This window comes from Balaenoptera ricei, chromosome 1, assembly GCF_028023285.1.
Source record: "Balaenoptera ricei isolate mBalRic1 chromosome 1, mBalRic1.hap2, whole genome shotgun sequence".
NCBI lineage: Eukaryota > Metazoa > Chordata > Mammalia > Artiodactyla > Balaenopteridae > Balaenoptera > Balaenoptera ricei.
Window position 1 is genome coordinate 188,464,582 of NC_082639.1, and position 13,289 is coordinate 188,477,870.

The 13,289-nt window shown below is 38.5% G+C and overlaps 2 protein-coding genes across 7 annotated transcripts in view; one reads left to right on the forward strand and one right to left on the reverse strand.

Moving 5' to 3' along the window:
• The window catches only part of ZBTB41 (zinc finger and BTB domain containing 41), a 39,163-nt gene extending 27,732 nt beyond the window's left edge, over positions 1-11,431 (reverse strand). The window contains exons 1-4 of one of the 2 annotated variants that reach the window (XM_059906018.1): positions 11,323-11,431; positions 9,456-10,695; positions 1,064-1,271; positions 269-338 (exon numbers count right to left, since the gene is read on the reverse strand). In XM_059906018.1, coding sequence (XP_059762001.1) covers positions 269-338; positions 1,064-1,271; positions 9,456-10,578 — 1,401 coding nt within the window. In that variant the 5' untranslated portion in view covers positions 10,579-10,695; positions 11,323-11,431. Of the gene's footprint in view, positions 1-268; positions 339-1,063; positions 1,272-9,455; positions 10,696-11,106; positions 11,203-11,322 lie in introns of those variants that run through there. The other variant, XM_059906028.1, reaches the window with a different exon arrangement.
• Positions 11,432-11,624: 193 nt separating this feature from the next.
• The window catches only part of CRB1 (crumbs cell polarity complex component 1), a 265,758-nt gene continuing 264,093 nt past the window's right edge, over positions 11,625-13,289 (forward strand). For 2 of the 5 annotated variants that reach the window (XM_059942885.1, XM_059942896.1), the window contains exon 1: positions 11,625-12,218. In XM_059942885.1, the coding sequence (XP_059798868.1) occupies positions 12,134-12,218 (85 nt within the window). In that variant the 5' untranslated portion in view covers positions 11,625-12,133. The remainder of the gene's footprint in view (positions 12,219-13,289) is intronic. The other 3 variants (XM_059942890.1, XM_059942903.1, XM_059942909.1) reach the window with 2 other exon arrangements.

Genomic DNA, 13,289 nt, shown 5'->3' on the forward strand with positions numbered 1-13,289 from the left:
CAGTAACATCACAGTTTCAGACAACTATAAAAACATGGTATAGTGATTACGATAAAAATAAAAACTAGGATTTCTATTTTTCAGGTCCATCATTCAAAAACTAACTCATACCACGCTTAATTTACAAAAATATTAGGATAACACTGTACAAAAGAGAGATTCTAAAAGTGATATAAGCTAAGTTTATATTACTTTAAAATTTAATTACTTTCCCAAAAGGTCACACTACATTTAATTTGGTTTTCTCCTACAAATTAAAATCTCTTACATCACATTTCCAACTTTCACTCTTAGTCTTCTTAATGGAAATAAATTCTTGTGCATTTTCAGGATGAAATCTATAAGAAAAAAATTAAAAGTCTGTCAGGAAAAGATTATATAAGTCAATATTCTATCTGATATATTGACAGTGATTACAAGAATCAGGCACTGATTCCTTTCTTAAAGAGACAGACACATTTGAGTACTTTAAGAATACAGGTATTGCTATTATTTTAATATATGAATATGTGTGCCTAAAGTTATGCAGAAATAGTCAAAGTAAAGCATAATCATACTTTACACATATTCAGGAACCTATCTATTCACAGATAATCTTCAATGCAATTCACTTGACTTGTTTTGGTCCATATTTCAATGAATTTAATTTCTCAAAGTTAAATATACAATACTATACTAAATATTCTTTCTCCCACAAATTTTCATACACTAAAGACAAAGTTCAGCATAGGGAATAAGTTTCCTACAGTTCTAAAACCATATAGGTTGAAAACATACTTGCCAAAACCCAAGACAGAAAACCCAGGATAACAAAAATTCTGTATCTTAAACTTCTATAGCATAGACTATAGTTTTTGTTTCAGTATCAAAAAACTTCATCTCAATAGCAGTAGTAAAAAATATGAACTAATATTTGCTGTTCTTTTCTTAATAAATTTGTAGTCTAGAAAATGTTAAGCAATGAAAGAATCGGAGACAAGCACCCCATAGATGTTTTTAGCTCACTACGTATTTAAATTAGAAGGCACACTAAAGTATATTACGGAAGCAAGATAATACTTGCCTCTTAACATGCTTGGCTAAAGTCTTCTTGCTTGCATGAAGTTTATTACAATAAGGGCACTTGTGCTCCTTCTTATGAAATTCTGTTTCATTACTGTGCTTCTTTCTGTGAACAGTTAGGTTAGACTTTGTCGAATAGCGCTGGTGACAAATATCACACTCAAAGGGCTTCTCACCTGTGTGAACACGTGTGTGGCTCTCATATTTTCCTACAAAAAGACAGAAATTAAAATTAAATTCCGTACATTTACTACATAGTGATTGAAATTTGACAGTGGAATAAAATCTCCTGATTAACAGTATATTTAGAAGCCATGAATTGAAAGGAATTTTCAGATTTGGCAGACCTTTTAAAAATATCATAAAAGGCAATATAATATGTTATGTATCTTATATATTTTCATCTCTCTTCACAAAGAAGGTAATCTGGAAAGGCTACTACAAATCTAGTATACTCAGCAAAATTTATACTTCACTACAGTCCATTCCTACAAGACCTCTCCAACTTATAAGACATTAAGACACAAGTAAATCACCTGTACTTGACTGCATGCTTAATACTAAGCTACTAAGGCCAACATATATGGGCAGTATCAAGGGAAGTAAGAAAAGGAAAAAATGAACAGGTATAACGCACAGACATATTAATGTGAGATCTGTATTATATTCTGAATGCATATCTGAGTTGCAAACAAATGTTACAGGTATTTCCAATAGAAAGAATCAAGAAATTTTAACCGTCCTACACTGTTGGGAATGCAAATTGGTGCAGCCACTAAGGAAAACAGTATGGAGGTTCCTTAAAAAAAGTAAAAATAGAGTTACCATATGATCCATCAATCTCACTCTTGAGCATATATCCAGAAAAGACAAAAACTAATTCAAAAAGTTTCATGCACACCAATGTTCACAGCAGCACTATTTACAATAGCCAAGACCTGGAAGCAACCTAAATGTCCACTGACAGATGAATGGATAAAGAAGATGTGGTATATATATATACACAATGAAATATTACCCACCCATAAAAATAATGAAATATTGCCATTTGCAGCAACATGGATGGACCTAGAGATTATCATACCAAGTGAAGTAAGCCAGACAAAGACAAATATTATTCTCATTTATACGTGGAATCTAAAAAAATACAAATGAACTTATTTACAAACAGAAACAGACTCACAGACATAAATCTATCATGGAAAAGAATCTAAAAAAAAAAAATCTATATATATATAACTGAATAACTTTGCTGTACACTTGAAACTAATACAATATTATATATCAACTATAGTTCAATAAAAAAATATAAAATAAAAAAAAAAGAAATTTTAACACAGCCTGTCCAAAGAGAAAAGTGACAATAAAAATGAAATACAAGGATACATTTTGGCTTAATTCTTACTTATATTGCTACTGATACTAAAATTCTTTTACATTGTTATTTAGAATATAAATTTCCACATTATAGAGGCAGAACAGCATCACAGGTAGGGGCACAGACCCTGGATCCAGCCACCTGGATATGAATCCCAATTCTTTAAATTGTAGGCTATGTGACCTTGGACAAGTAACCTTTCTAAGCCTCAAATCTTTCTCATCTGAAAAAATAATAATGGAATAATAGATTTACCTCAGAGGACTGTTGTAATAATAAATAAATTAATACACACAAAACACTTATAACTGGGTCAACCCATTATAAGGTATCAATTAATGTTGGCCATTATTATTAACCTGTAATCAAGCTGTGAATGTGCACATCTAGCAGCTTAAAATAGAAATCTCAATTAAGGATACTTCTGAGTGAAAGGCAATAAAAATAAGAAAAAATACTATCAATATGAAGAGTAATTTTCAATGAAAAGCTTAGCTTTGCTTTGTCCTGAAAAAAAAAATGTATAAGTTTTTCCTCAGGCTAAAGCTAATGTGAAAGTACAGCATTTCATCCATACACTTTTAAAAAATATATAAATCATAAATATATCATGGAGATTAGATAAAACCCAAAATATTCAAAGGCCACTGAGGAAAAAAGATAATTATTAATATTCATCTACTTAGTAAATACATTCATTAATTTATTACATGTATCTAAATATGATTATATTTAATAAACACAGTATATTATCTAAAAATTAACTGCACTGCACTTACATAAGAATATTGAGGAAAGGGAACCAAGGTATTTTCTTTAAGGTGGGGGGAAGGATGACAATCACAAGCAAAGTAAAACAAAAGTATGATAAAAATCCAGTAGGTATTTAAGTACTGACCATATGATGATGACCTATGCATCTTTTACATGCATGTAGTCAGGAAACTCAGCCAATGTTTGGGCACCTACTAAATTAGCTGTGTGATCTTAATCAAGCCAGTAATTTAACCTTTGTCTACCTGCGTTATTAACACTTCATGGGGCTGTGAGAAGTAAACAAATTAATATATACACGACACTTAAAACATCCTAGCACATAGTAAGCATTAGTAAATATTAGTCATCATCATCATCATCATCATCATCATTATTATTAGGATTACTGGCCACAGGACGGGCACATAGATATATCTCAAGTAAATATGCATACACCTGGTTTATGAATATGTTATAACAGATCAAACTGGAGTTTCAGGTCTCTGAAAATACTGTAAGAACTTGACTTTGTCCCCTGGCCATTGCTAAAAATGCCTAGTATCTCCTCAGTTCTCCCTCTGCCACTGCGGGGGCATGACCGCATTGATACATGTACACACACACCGGGGCACCACCAGTTCCCCTGCTGTGGTCAAGGGACTGGAGCTAATACGGGGCTTGCCTGGGGGCGAGGCGTGCTTGTGTGTCCCAAGGCGAAATCTTTCCACAGACATCACAAATAACAAGTAGGTTCTCAAAAACAAGAGCTGAGCTACATTATGGCTTAGATCAGTGTTTCACAAACTAAAAATCATTAGTGTCAATAAAATCAATTCTGTGGGTTACGATTAGCACTGGGGGGAAAAAAGGAACAGAGTAGAAAATATCAGAGTGCATTCACACTAGATTCATGCAATTATTCTGCTTCAGTGTATGTATGAGCACATATATATATACATACATGTGTATATAGCATAATAATATATGTATTTCTGACCTTGAACCATCCCTCCCAAAAAAGTTGGAAAAGCACTGATTTTTATTACTTTTTGCAGGGTATAACCAGACCAATACTGCTATAACATAATTTCTTTGGGGAAATGTTTTCTGAGTTGATTTTAATCTTTCTCTATTATAATATGGCATGCTTGTATTGGATTCCTTAATATTTGTTACACATCTACTGGATATGAGAAAAGGTAGAGAATCCAAACATTATCAATATGTACTAATAACCCACAATTCTAATTTGGCAAAGATAGGGGTCATTTTATGGAACTAAAAAAAAAGTTTTCCTTGATTGTGAAAGTTTTCACATTTTTCATAAACTTGCTTTTTAAATTATGGAAATGAATCAAGAGTACACAGTATGATTTTAAGTGACTAAGTTACAAGTGATTTTTGGAACAGGACCATTCTTACCTGGGGATTGACTGTGCCTGCTTAGCACAGACTCTCAGGACTGAAGGCTAACTTATCAACCCCCTACCGCTCAAGTCTCCTGATTTTTTACACCCAAGTGAACAGGAAGAGCAACTTAATAAAAATCTTAAATTATAAAAAAAATCTTCACCAAAACTTTTATTTTCTATGAAAATGCCTTTGCTGGAAAGATCAATTAGTAGAATTTTCCATTTATTTGTAGTCAAGAAATTCTTGCTTGCAAATAAAAAGTTATATGTAGTTGAATAATAAAGCCATCAAGTGGCAGTTAAATTAAAAATCAAAACCACTTTTTATTGTTAAACTTCCATTTGCTTACATACCAGTAGACTTAACAGGATTTAACCAAAAAACAAAAAGAAACAAATAAAATCATTTAAAAATAAATTCAGCAAAGTCCAAAGAGACCAATGAAAATACATAAATTTGAATAATTCATTATAACATTTAGAATCTCTAAAGTAAAAAAACATTTTTGTTATTTATTATTTCAAATTTAATGCACAGAGGCATTGCAGGACCTGTTATCTGCATGGATTTGAATTTCTGACCAACAGAAGAGACACAACTTCTGAGGGAACACTGAACCCCGAAGTCAGATAAACGTCCAAAGAAATCCCATGCTTAAATCAATTGGTAGGGATGTGCGGGGGTTCTCCTCGGCATAAACACAATCAACACATATATCTGTTTCTTTTCTTATGGGGTGGGGGGAATTCAATAATAATGTATAAATCAAATGTTCACTTCAAAGTTATCAAATAGTTTCCATCAAAAAAAACCCCTCAGTATTCTTTCACAGAACACTAAACTGTGCCCCACCATTCTTAATCACCAACAGAAAACAAATAATATTAAGAAATTTCATCCACAGCATTTTTCTGACTGAATCCCAGTATGAATTGTGTCCCAAATCAGGACACACAAAATAAAGATATTTTCACATAACAAAACTTGACCTTGTGCTTCATTCCATATGGGTCATGAAAAATTATTACCAGATTTCGTATGGAGGTTTTACAAAGAGAAACATCACCAAATTAGCTCATTATATCTCATATGCCAAATCTTAAATTAACCTTGAATTTATTCATTTGGCATACCCTAAAGAATATTTAACTAAAATATTTAACATTAAAGTAGAGAACTGTGCCACTGTCATTACACTTTTCTATTCAGAACCAAGCAGAATCTGTCAGGATGGTCTACACAGTCACATTTTTTTAAAAAGTTTTTAAACATTTTCTACCTCTAGAAAAGATTAAATTTAATCTAAGGAAGAATTTTAGTTCCCAGTAGGAACGAAAAAAAAAGATAAATTATCCAAATTTTTTCTCTCACCCCCATCTGTCATCTTCTTCCCATTTTTGCCTTTTCACCAGCTAGGTTTTCGGTACAAGGGGGAAAGGTCAAAGGACTCTTATTTGCATGAGAATAGGCTGAGAGGAGGACAGCTGGGAGCCTAAGGAAAAAATACAACTGGATCAGGAATCTCACTCTGAGCAACTATTAAGCACGTCAAAAAAGATAAAAGATCCAAAGTGCTGGAATCAAATTACTAAACTACATACTGTGGAGCTAATGGTTCCAGCAGAAGGTCTCAGAGCTTATTAATTCTCTCTCCTAAACCCACTCTGAGACAGCAAGTTAAAGCCTTCTTACAAGTCCAAAGTCAGAGTCAACCTTTCACCTTAGTTCAATTAAACAAGAGCTTACTGAAAACTTATTATCGAAATGACCTGGGGTATCACGAAGAATACTAACCAAAACTAACATACAAAACCTTCAAGCTCACAATCTAATGATATAGGGAAATAACAATCAAAATTCTAGGTGGAATCCTATGAAAGGATTAAAATCCTATGAAAGAAATGTGGGTGATATGAGGATTACTGGAAAGGAGCCCTTGAACTGTTTTAAGAATAAAGAGGACTTCTGATAGGGATGATAAAGGAGGACATTTAAGAAACACAGGTCTTCTCCATCTGCATATTCTTTTCACTCTACCCATCACCAGTCCACTGAAGTTTATATTCAGGGCATCTCTGATCTACTCCCGTCCCACATCCCATTCCCAATGCTGCTCATCTTCCTAGTCCAAGCCTGCAACACCTCCAACTTCCTTCTCATCATTGAAGCCAGAGTATCTTTCTAAAACTCCTATGGCCGTCATTTCCTTTGTCAAAGTTTTCTCAACTTTCTATCACTTACTGGATAAAAACTCCTCTGTACTGCATACAAACCATTCAAAACTTGACCTCTGCTTACTTGTCAATCCTCAGCTCTTGTCATTTTCATTATGCCTCCTTGCCCACCCCGAAATCACCCTACCCTTAGCAATTTCCAGAACACAGCTACCTCCATGTCTTTGCAGTTGTGGTCCTTCTGCCTTGTAAGTTCCTCCCTATTCTTTAGGTCTGAGCTCAAATGCTACCTGCTCCGTGAAATCCTTCCTGATTCCTATAAGCTTCTGTATTTGTCCTGATAAGATGATCTTATTGTAATATAATTGTATTTGTGCATGTACTCATTAACCTCTAAGATTCTTGAGGACAGAGAATATACCATTTCATATTTGTTTAGTGTTTGGCATAGCAGAGACACACAAAAACTGCATTAATGATGAATAAGAGAAGCTAGCATTCCCTACACACCTAAATTTCACACGATATTTTAAGTGATTCACAAGGACTATCCCATTTAATCCTCATAGTAACCCCCATGAGAAAGTACCATTAGCATCAGCCCACACTATCTGTGAGGAAACAAAAGCACAAACACAGGTTAAGCAACTCACATAAGACCTGGATTCAAAAATGCAGGCAGTCTGACATCACCACAGCTCATACTTTGTAACCAATATGATAAAATCACAATCTCAATCTCTTGCTTGCTCTCTCTCTTTCTCTGTACTGGGGAAAAGTCAGCAAGCCCTAATGAAGCTAAGCAAGAGAGGGTCTCAATAAGAGGGGTATAATGTAAAATACATTCAGGAAGGAGGCTGGAAATAAGCTGACAATGTGCCCTACTGATTCCCACAATTATCTGATTATCTGAACTGAATTTGGTCAAAAAAGCTGCAAAATGCCTTCCTCTTAGTACATGAGGACCTTGACCTTGAGCACTCTTTCCCCAAATAGTGTGCACAGAACTCTACTTTCCTGGGAGTTTCTAAGGAGAACCCCAAAGTGTCCAGTGGTAAAACTATTTGAGGAAATGCCAGGTTAAGTAAAATGAACAGGTTTCTTTACTAAAGAATTTGAGAGCATTAATACAGATAGATGAGTATAGTTATTCCCGTCTTACCTGAACACAGAACCCCTTGCTGATAACGCATCTCACAGGCCTAGTTAGTGTTTGATAGGACAGTTTGAGGCCTACAATGCCATTTGCAAACTGACCCCTGCCCACACACCTCAAGTCAAATTAGGTCAAATTAAGGTGTAATACAGGAAGCATGTGCTAAGAATACAAAGTCTAAAAAAGGGAATCAACTGGAAAGATGAAATGTTGTCCGGTATCTCAATCCAAAAATGTTGTTCTCTTCTCTATAACCCTCACAGCATCTGTTCACAGCTCTTCAAGAGCATTTACCAACCTGAGTTTAACATGCTACTTGTATCTGCACACTCTTCCAACTGACCTACTCAAAAAAAGTTGTCTTATTCATTTGTATAGAAACTTAAACACAGTAAAAATAGCAATAAATAATTATTAAATTGGATTATCAAAAGCATTCTGATTTAGAAAAAAATATTCAAAGGCATAATAAGAAGCAAAAAAGAGGTTACCACTGCTATGCCATAGTTTATACTATCGAATATTTTGAGAGCAAATAATTACCAATGCCTGTGTAAATGCAAATGTAACCAATTTCCACCTATGCCAATAACAAGTAACTCAATACTCCAAGACACATTGGGATATAGTAAACTGTATAAGTAATTTTACAAGGTCAAATTACACTTATCTCTTCTTTTTATCATTCTATGCAGTCGAATATATTTCCCAATTTCATAACTTTGATTTATATGTAAATAGTTGAACTGCTGCAATTTAAAAGTTCACATTGAAAGTCCATATAAGACACCTCCAAAAATTATTTTACTAGCAAATATTAGATCTCTTGAAAGTAAATATTCACTGATAAATTTTTAATTTAAGGTTAGAGACATTTCCTACATATGCTTTTTTTAATAAAGAAAAAGTTGATTTATTCATTATTATAATAACCCTAGAATACTATTAGGATACTTCCTTAAGTCTCTGTCTACAGAATGAAATTACATTTAGCACAGTTTTATTCCTAACTATGTATTAGACTAATCTGAAACATCCCAATTCTAAACAGTACTGGATACTGGAAAAGTGACTATATTTATGACTCACATATTACCATGCTCAAGGGGAAATAGTATACAAATTATTAAATTATATCTAATATAACCTAATTCAATTTTCTATAATGACTCAAAAATATCAGTTACCTATGAAATTAAATTAGCATATAAATCAAAGCTCTACATTCATAATTATTGATACTCTGGAATTTTTCACACTAAATACAGGAACTAATGATCCGTCACCTACTGCCAGGACATGAGGAAGAGAAAATAAAGGGTAATATAAATACTTAATTCCTGAATCACAACAAACCTATAATAACAGGATAAAATATGTATCAAAAATCAAATATCCTCCCTACTTAAGTCTTCTTTTTAAAAGTTGCTTTCAAAGTTTAGTTTCTAACTATCACCTTTAAAATATCCATGAAAAGTAAGTTATTAGAGACAGGAAACAAGCTGTCTTTTCTTACCTATGCGGTCAAATGTCTTATCGCATTTGGGACACTGCAATATTTTTTTGTTACTGTTCTGAATGACTACAGGGGTTAATCCCTCATGAATGCTTCCGACAGAATCACCAGCCTCAGGCTCCTCTTCTGCATCATTGGGATCCTTTTCACTGTGCTCTTCAATGTCAGAGTATTCATCTGACATTTCCTCCTCTAGCTCATCCTCTTCAGCATTACATTCACTGCCGGGATCCTCAGAATCATTTCTATCTGACTTTTCCTTATCAAAACTGTCTTGATTCAAATTGTCTGATCCATCACCACTTTCTTGTTCATCATCACTGGTGTCATCAAACTTAACAGGGCACTTCCGATTCCGTTTTGATCTCCTTGTGGAAAAACTTCTCTCCAGCATTTTTAACCCATGCTTTTTCCCTAATAAAAGGGATCTATGGGTTTTCGCCAAATGATTCTCTAAAGACTTCTTATAACAAAAATGTCTACTACAGAATTTACACTGATGATTACTCGATAGTCTTCCAGTTAACTCACTTAGTGTTTCTTCTGGTGATGATTTTTCAGTTAGCTCAGACTGAAAAGTGGCAACATTTTCGTTATTTAGCAGCTTAACTGCATCTATAATATCCAGGAATTTTGCAGCCTCTAAAACAAGAGGGATTTCATATTTGTACACAAAAAATTCTGATGTGTAAAGAAATTCAAGCAAATGCTGAAAAACGGAGTGCGTTACGTGATCCAGGGTGACAACATCCGTGCTTGGATTTTTGCTCAAACACGCATGAAAATAACTACTGCCAACAGCAACGACGACTTTGTGCGCACTAAATTCTTTTCCTTCTACTATTATAAGTAAGTCACAGAAAGACGGCTGCTTCTGCCTATCATCATTTAAATACTTCAGCAAGTTCTTATTGTACTGCAAAGAACTCAGAAGTTTTCTCTGATCCGGAGAGGGAGGAAGTTCCTGATAACAGCGAAGAGCTTCAGGAGCTGGTCTTTCTGTAGAACGAGTGTAAGTTACTTGCTCGCACTCCACTGCAACATTTCCTTCCGAAGAATCTTTATGGTAGCCTAGATGGATCTTCTCGTCAAGATGTGAAGTAACCTTTCTCCTTTTCTTCATTGCAGTACAACGGTATCAGAACAAGAAACTTCATAAGTGTCTTGAGGGATTTATGAAGGAAAACTAGATTGTCTTGGATAACAGCTTCTGGAGGGGCGTGCCCGAGGGTTGCATGGTCTGCGAAAAGAGTAAGAACCATGAAAAATAACTGCATGGCCAAGCGATCCTAAATCATTCGCGGCATTGTCAACAAATCCTTCCTAAACGGGAACTAAATTATGATAAAGTCACCGCTTCCACTCATTCGTGGCTGAGATTTTAGGGCGGAGAACAAGGAGGGCCGGGTTAGAAAACACAGCCAACAAAAGAATAATTTTAAAGGAGGCAGAACACACCTTGCAGGCCCGATTCCCGAACCGGGTAGGGGAAAGGGGGGCAGAAGGGGAGGCTCCGCGGAGCCCGCCGTGGGTGCAGGTCGAGGCGGCCACCTTCGCGGTGCAGGGGCGCCGGGACAGTGACAACCAGGCCGTCGCGGCCGCGAAACCCACGTCCCCCATTAATACGCTTCCCAGGGGCGGCTAGGCGCACCTCCTCGGGGTCGGCGAGCGTCCAAATGCCGGAGGCGCCCGGCGGGACGGCCCCGGGAGGCGCGGAGAGGAGAGCGGGTCACCCGGGGGACGGCCGCCGGAGCAGAGCCTCCTCAGGCCCCGCCGGGTGGAGACCGCGCCGCCGAGGGCGCCCCCGCCGCCCGCCAACCCGCTCCCCGCGCAGGTTCCCCGCGCGGACGCGCCGCGCGTCCATTACCGGGAACCCAGGGCTCCCCGTTGGCTCCCGGCCGCTGAGCTCCACTCCGGGCGCGCTCGCTCTGGCACCGACCCACTTCCGGGTTCAGCCCCCGGCCCCGCCCGCCCTTCTCCTCTTGACGCCCTGCCGCCGCCGCCGCCGCAGCCACCGAGCACGTCAACCGCGCGCGCAGCCTCCCGGCCGCCAGACACCCCAGCGCGCGACCCTGCGCCGGCACTGCGCATGTGCGCGCACCCTCCCTGCGCATGCTCCGTGAGGCCCCCCGCCCCCCGCCCCCGCCACACCCCCGACGACCCCAGCGACTTCAGGAGTCCGGGTTTTCGTGGCGGTCCGGTGGCCGCTGTGACTGAGCCAGTCGGGGTCTCGCGGGCAGCCAAGATGAGGCGGAGTTTCGTAGGGGTGGGCGGAGGCACCACGCCGCGAGCGGACCGCGTCCTCACGGCTTGTGGCCGGTTGTGGCAGCCTCTCAGCGGCGGGCGAAGCTGTCTCCACAAACGCTGCCCTGCGTCTGAAGAACCCAGCTGGACGCAGCTAACGCAGTTGCTCCTAGAATCAATTTTTAACTTATTGTCCACAGAAAACACTGAAAAATGTACATACAAGTATACAGCTGGCAGGACAGGAAAGAAAGCCGAAACAAAAAGAAAAGGTCCACAAGGATAACTTTTGGAGCCAAGATTGTGCGTTTCTAACGCAGTCGCAGGTGTTGCTGGTATTGCTGCTCTGAGGACCACATGTTTAGTAGCGAGGTCCTAGTCCTGTGATTTTACAGACACGAGGAAAAATAAGGCAGAGGCTGAAGCCAAATAGGATGGGTGACCAGATTGGTGAACCCATGTCCGAGTCCCCTGTGGATGGAAGAGTTACAGAAAAGTTATCGCTGACGCTCGTTAACGGTAAGGCAAACTTTATTCAGGGCGTCTACTACAGTGGGGTTTTGTACTAGGGCAGAGAGATTGGGCTCAATTCCAGACAAGAGAAGGTGGGAATTTGTAGCCCAGGAGACGGCTGGGCGTGGCTGGCATGTCCGTGAACGGAAAACGGCCAAGAGAAAACATGAGGGGAAAGGGGGGCGGAGTGGGGGCCGGATTCTGGCTAAACTGACCTGACAGGGTTCTTGCGGGAGGCAGGTGGGCTGATCAGACAGGGCTCGAGGAGGAGGAGGAACCAGATGTCAGATATTGAGGGTGGGAGATTCTGGCTAAACTGACTTAGCAGGATCCTTGCTAAAATTGAGGAATGCAGAGACAAATAACAGAAGTTCAAAAGTCAGAGCCTAATTGAGAAGGGAGTTTAGGAGCACCTGGTTAAAGTTTGGTCAAGGAGAGAGTCTTTGTTAGACCTAATGCAATCAGTTGAACGTCTTAGAGCAAAGGCTAAGCTTTACCGAGGAGGCTATTCGCCTCGAGACGTCAGCATAGAAACTCTGTCTGGGTTTCCAGCCTGATTCCCTGAAGTATTTGGACTCAAGACTGGAACAGCAACTCTTACCCGAGTTTCCAGCCTGCAGGCCTGCCCTATGGATTTTAGACTTAGCAGCCCTCAGAATCAATCATGCAAGCCAGTTCCTTAGAATATCTGTCTGTCTATCCTTTATCTATTTATCCTGTTGGTTCTGTTTCTCTGGAGAACCCTCGCTAATACACCAGCAATGAACAGTAAGAAAATAAAATTGAAAAAATAATGCCTTTATGTTTTCCTCGATGGTATAGCACCAACATCCATGTCCCTAAGGTGTCAGAAGTCTTTGTCAGAGGAAGTAGCAGTGGGGCGGGGGGCCGAAAAGGAAAGCGCAGAGGCAGAAAGCCAAGACAGAAAGGAAATCTACACTCTTCAGAATCTCTTTCCTGTGTCTTCCTTTTGCTGATCTGTCATGGTCTTAATTCAGCATCCTTTAGCAGGCTGTTTCACAAATTTATTTCTGAAAATGAAAATGGTTTTCTTCATTTCTTTGTTGAATATCCATT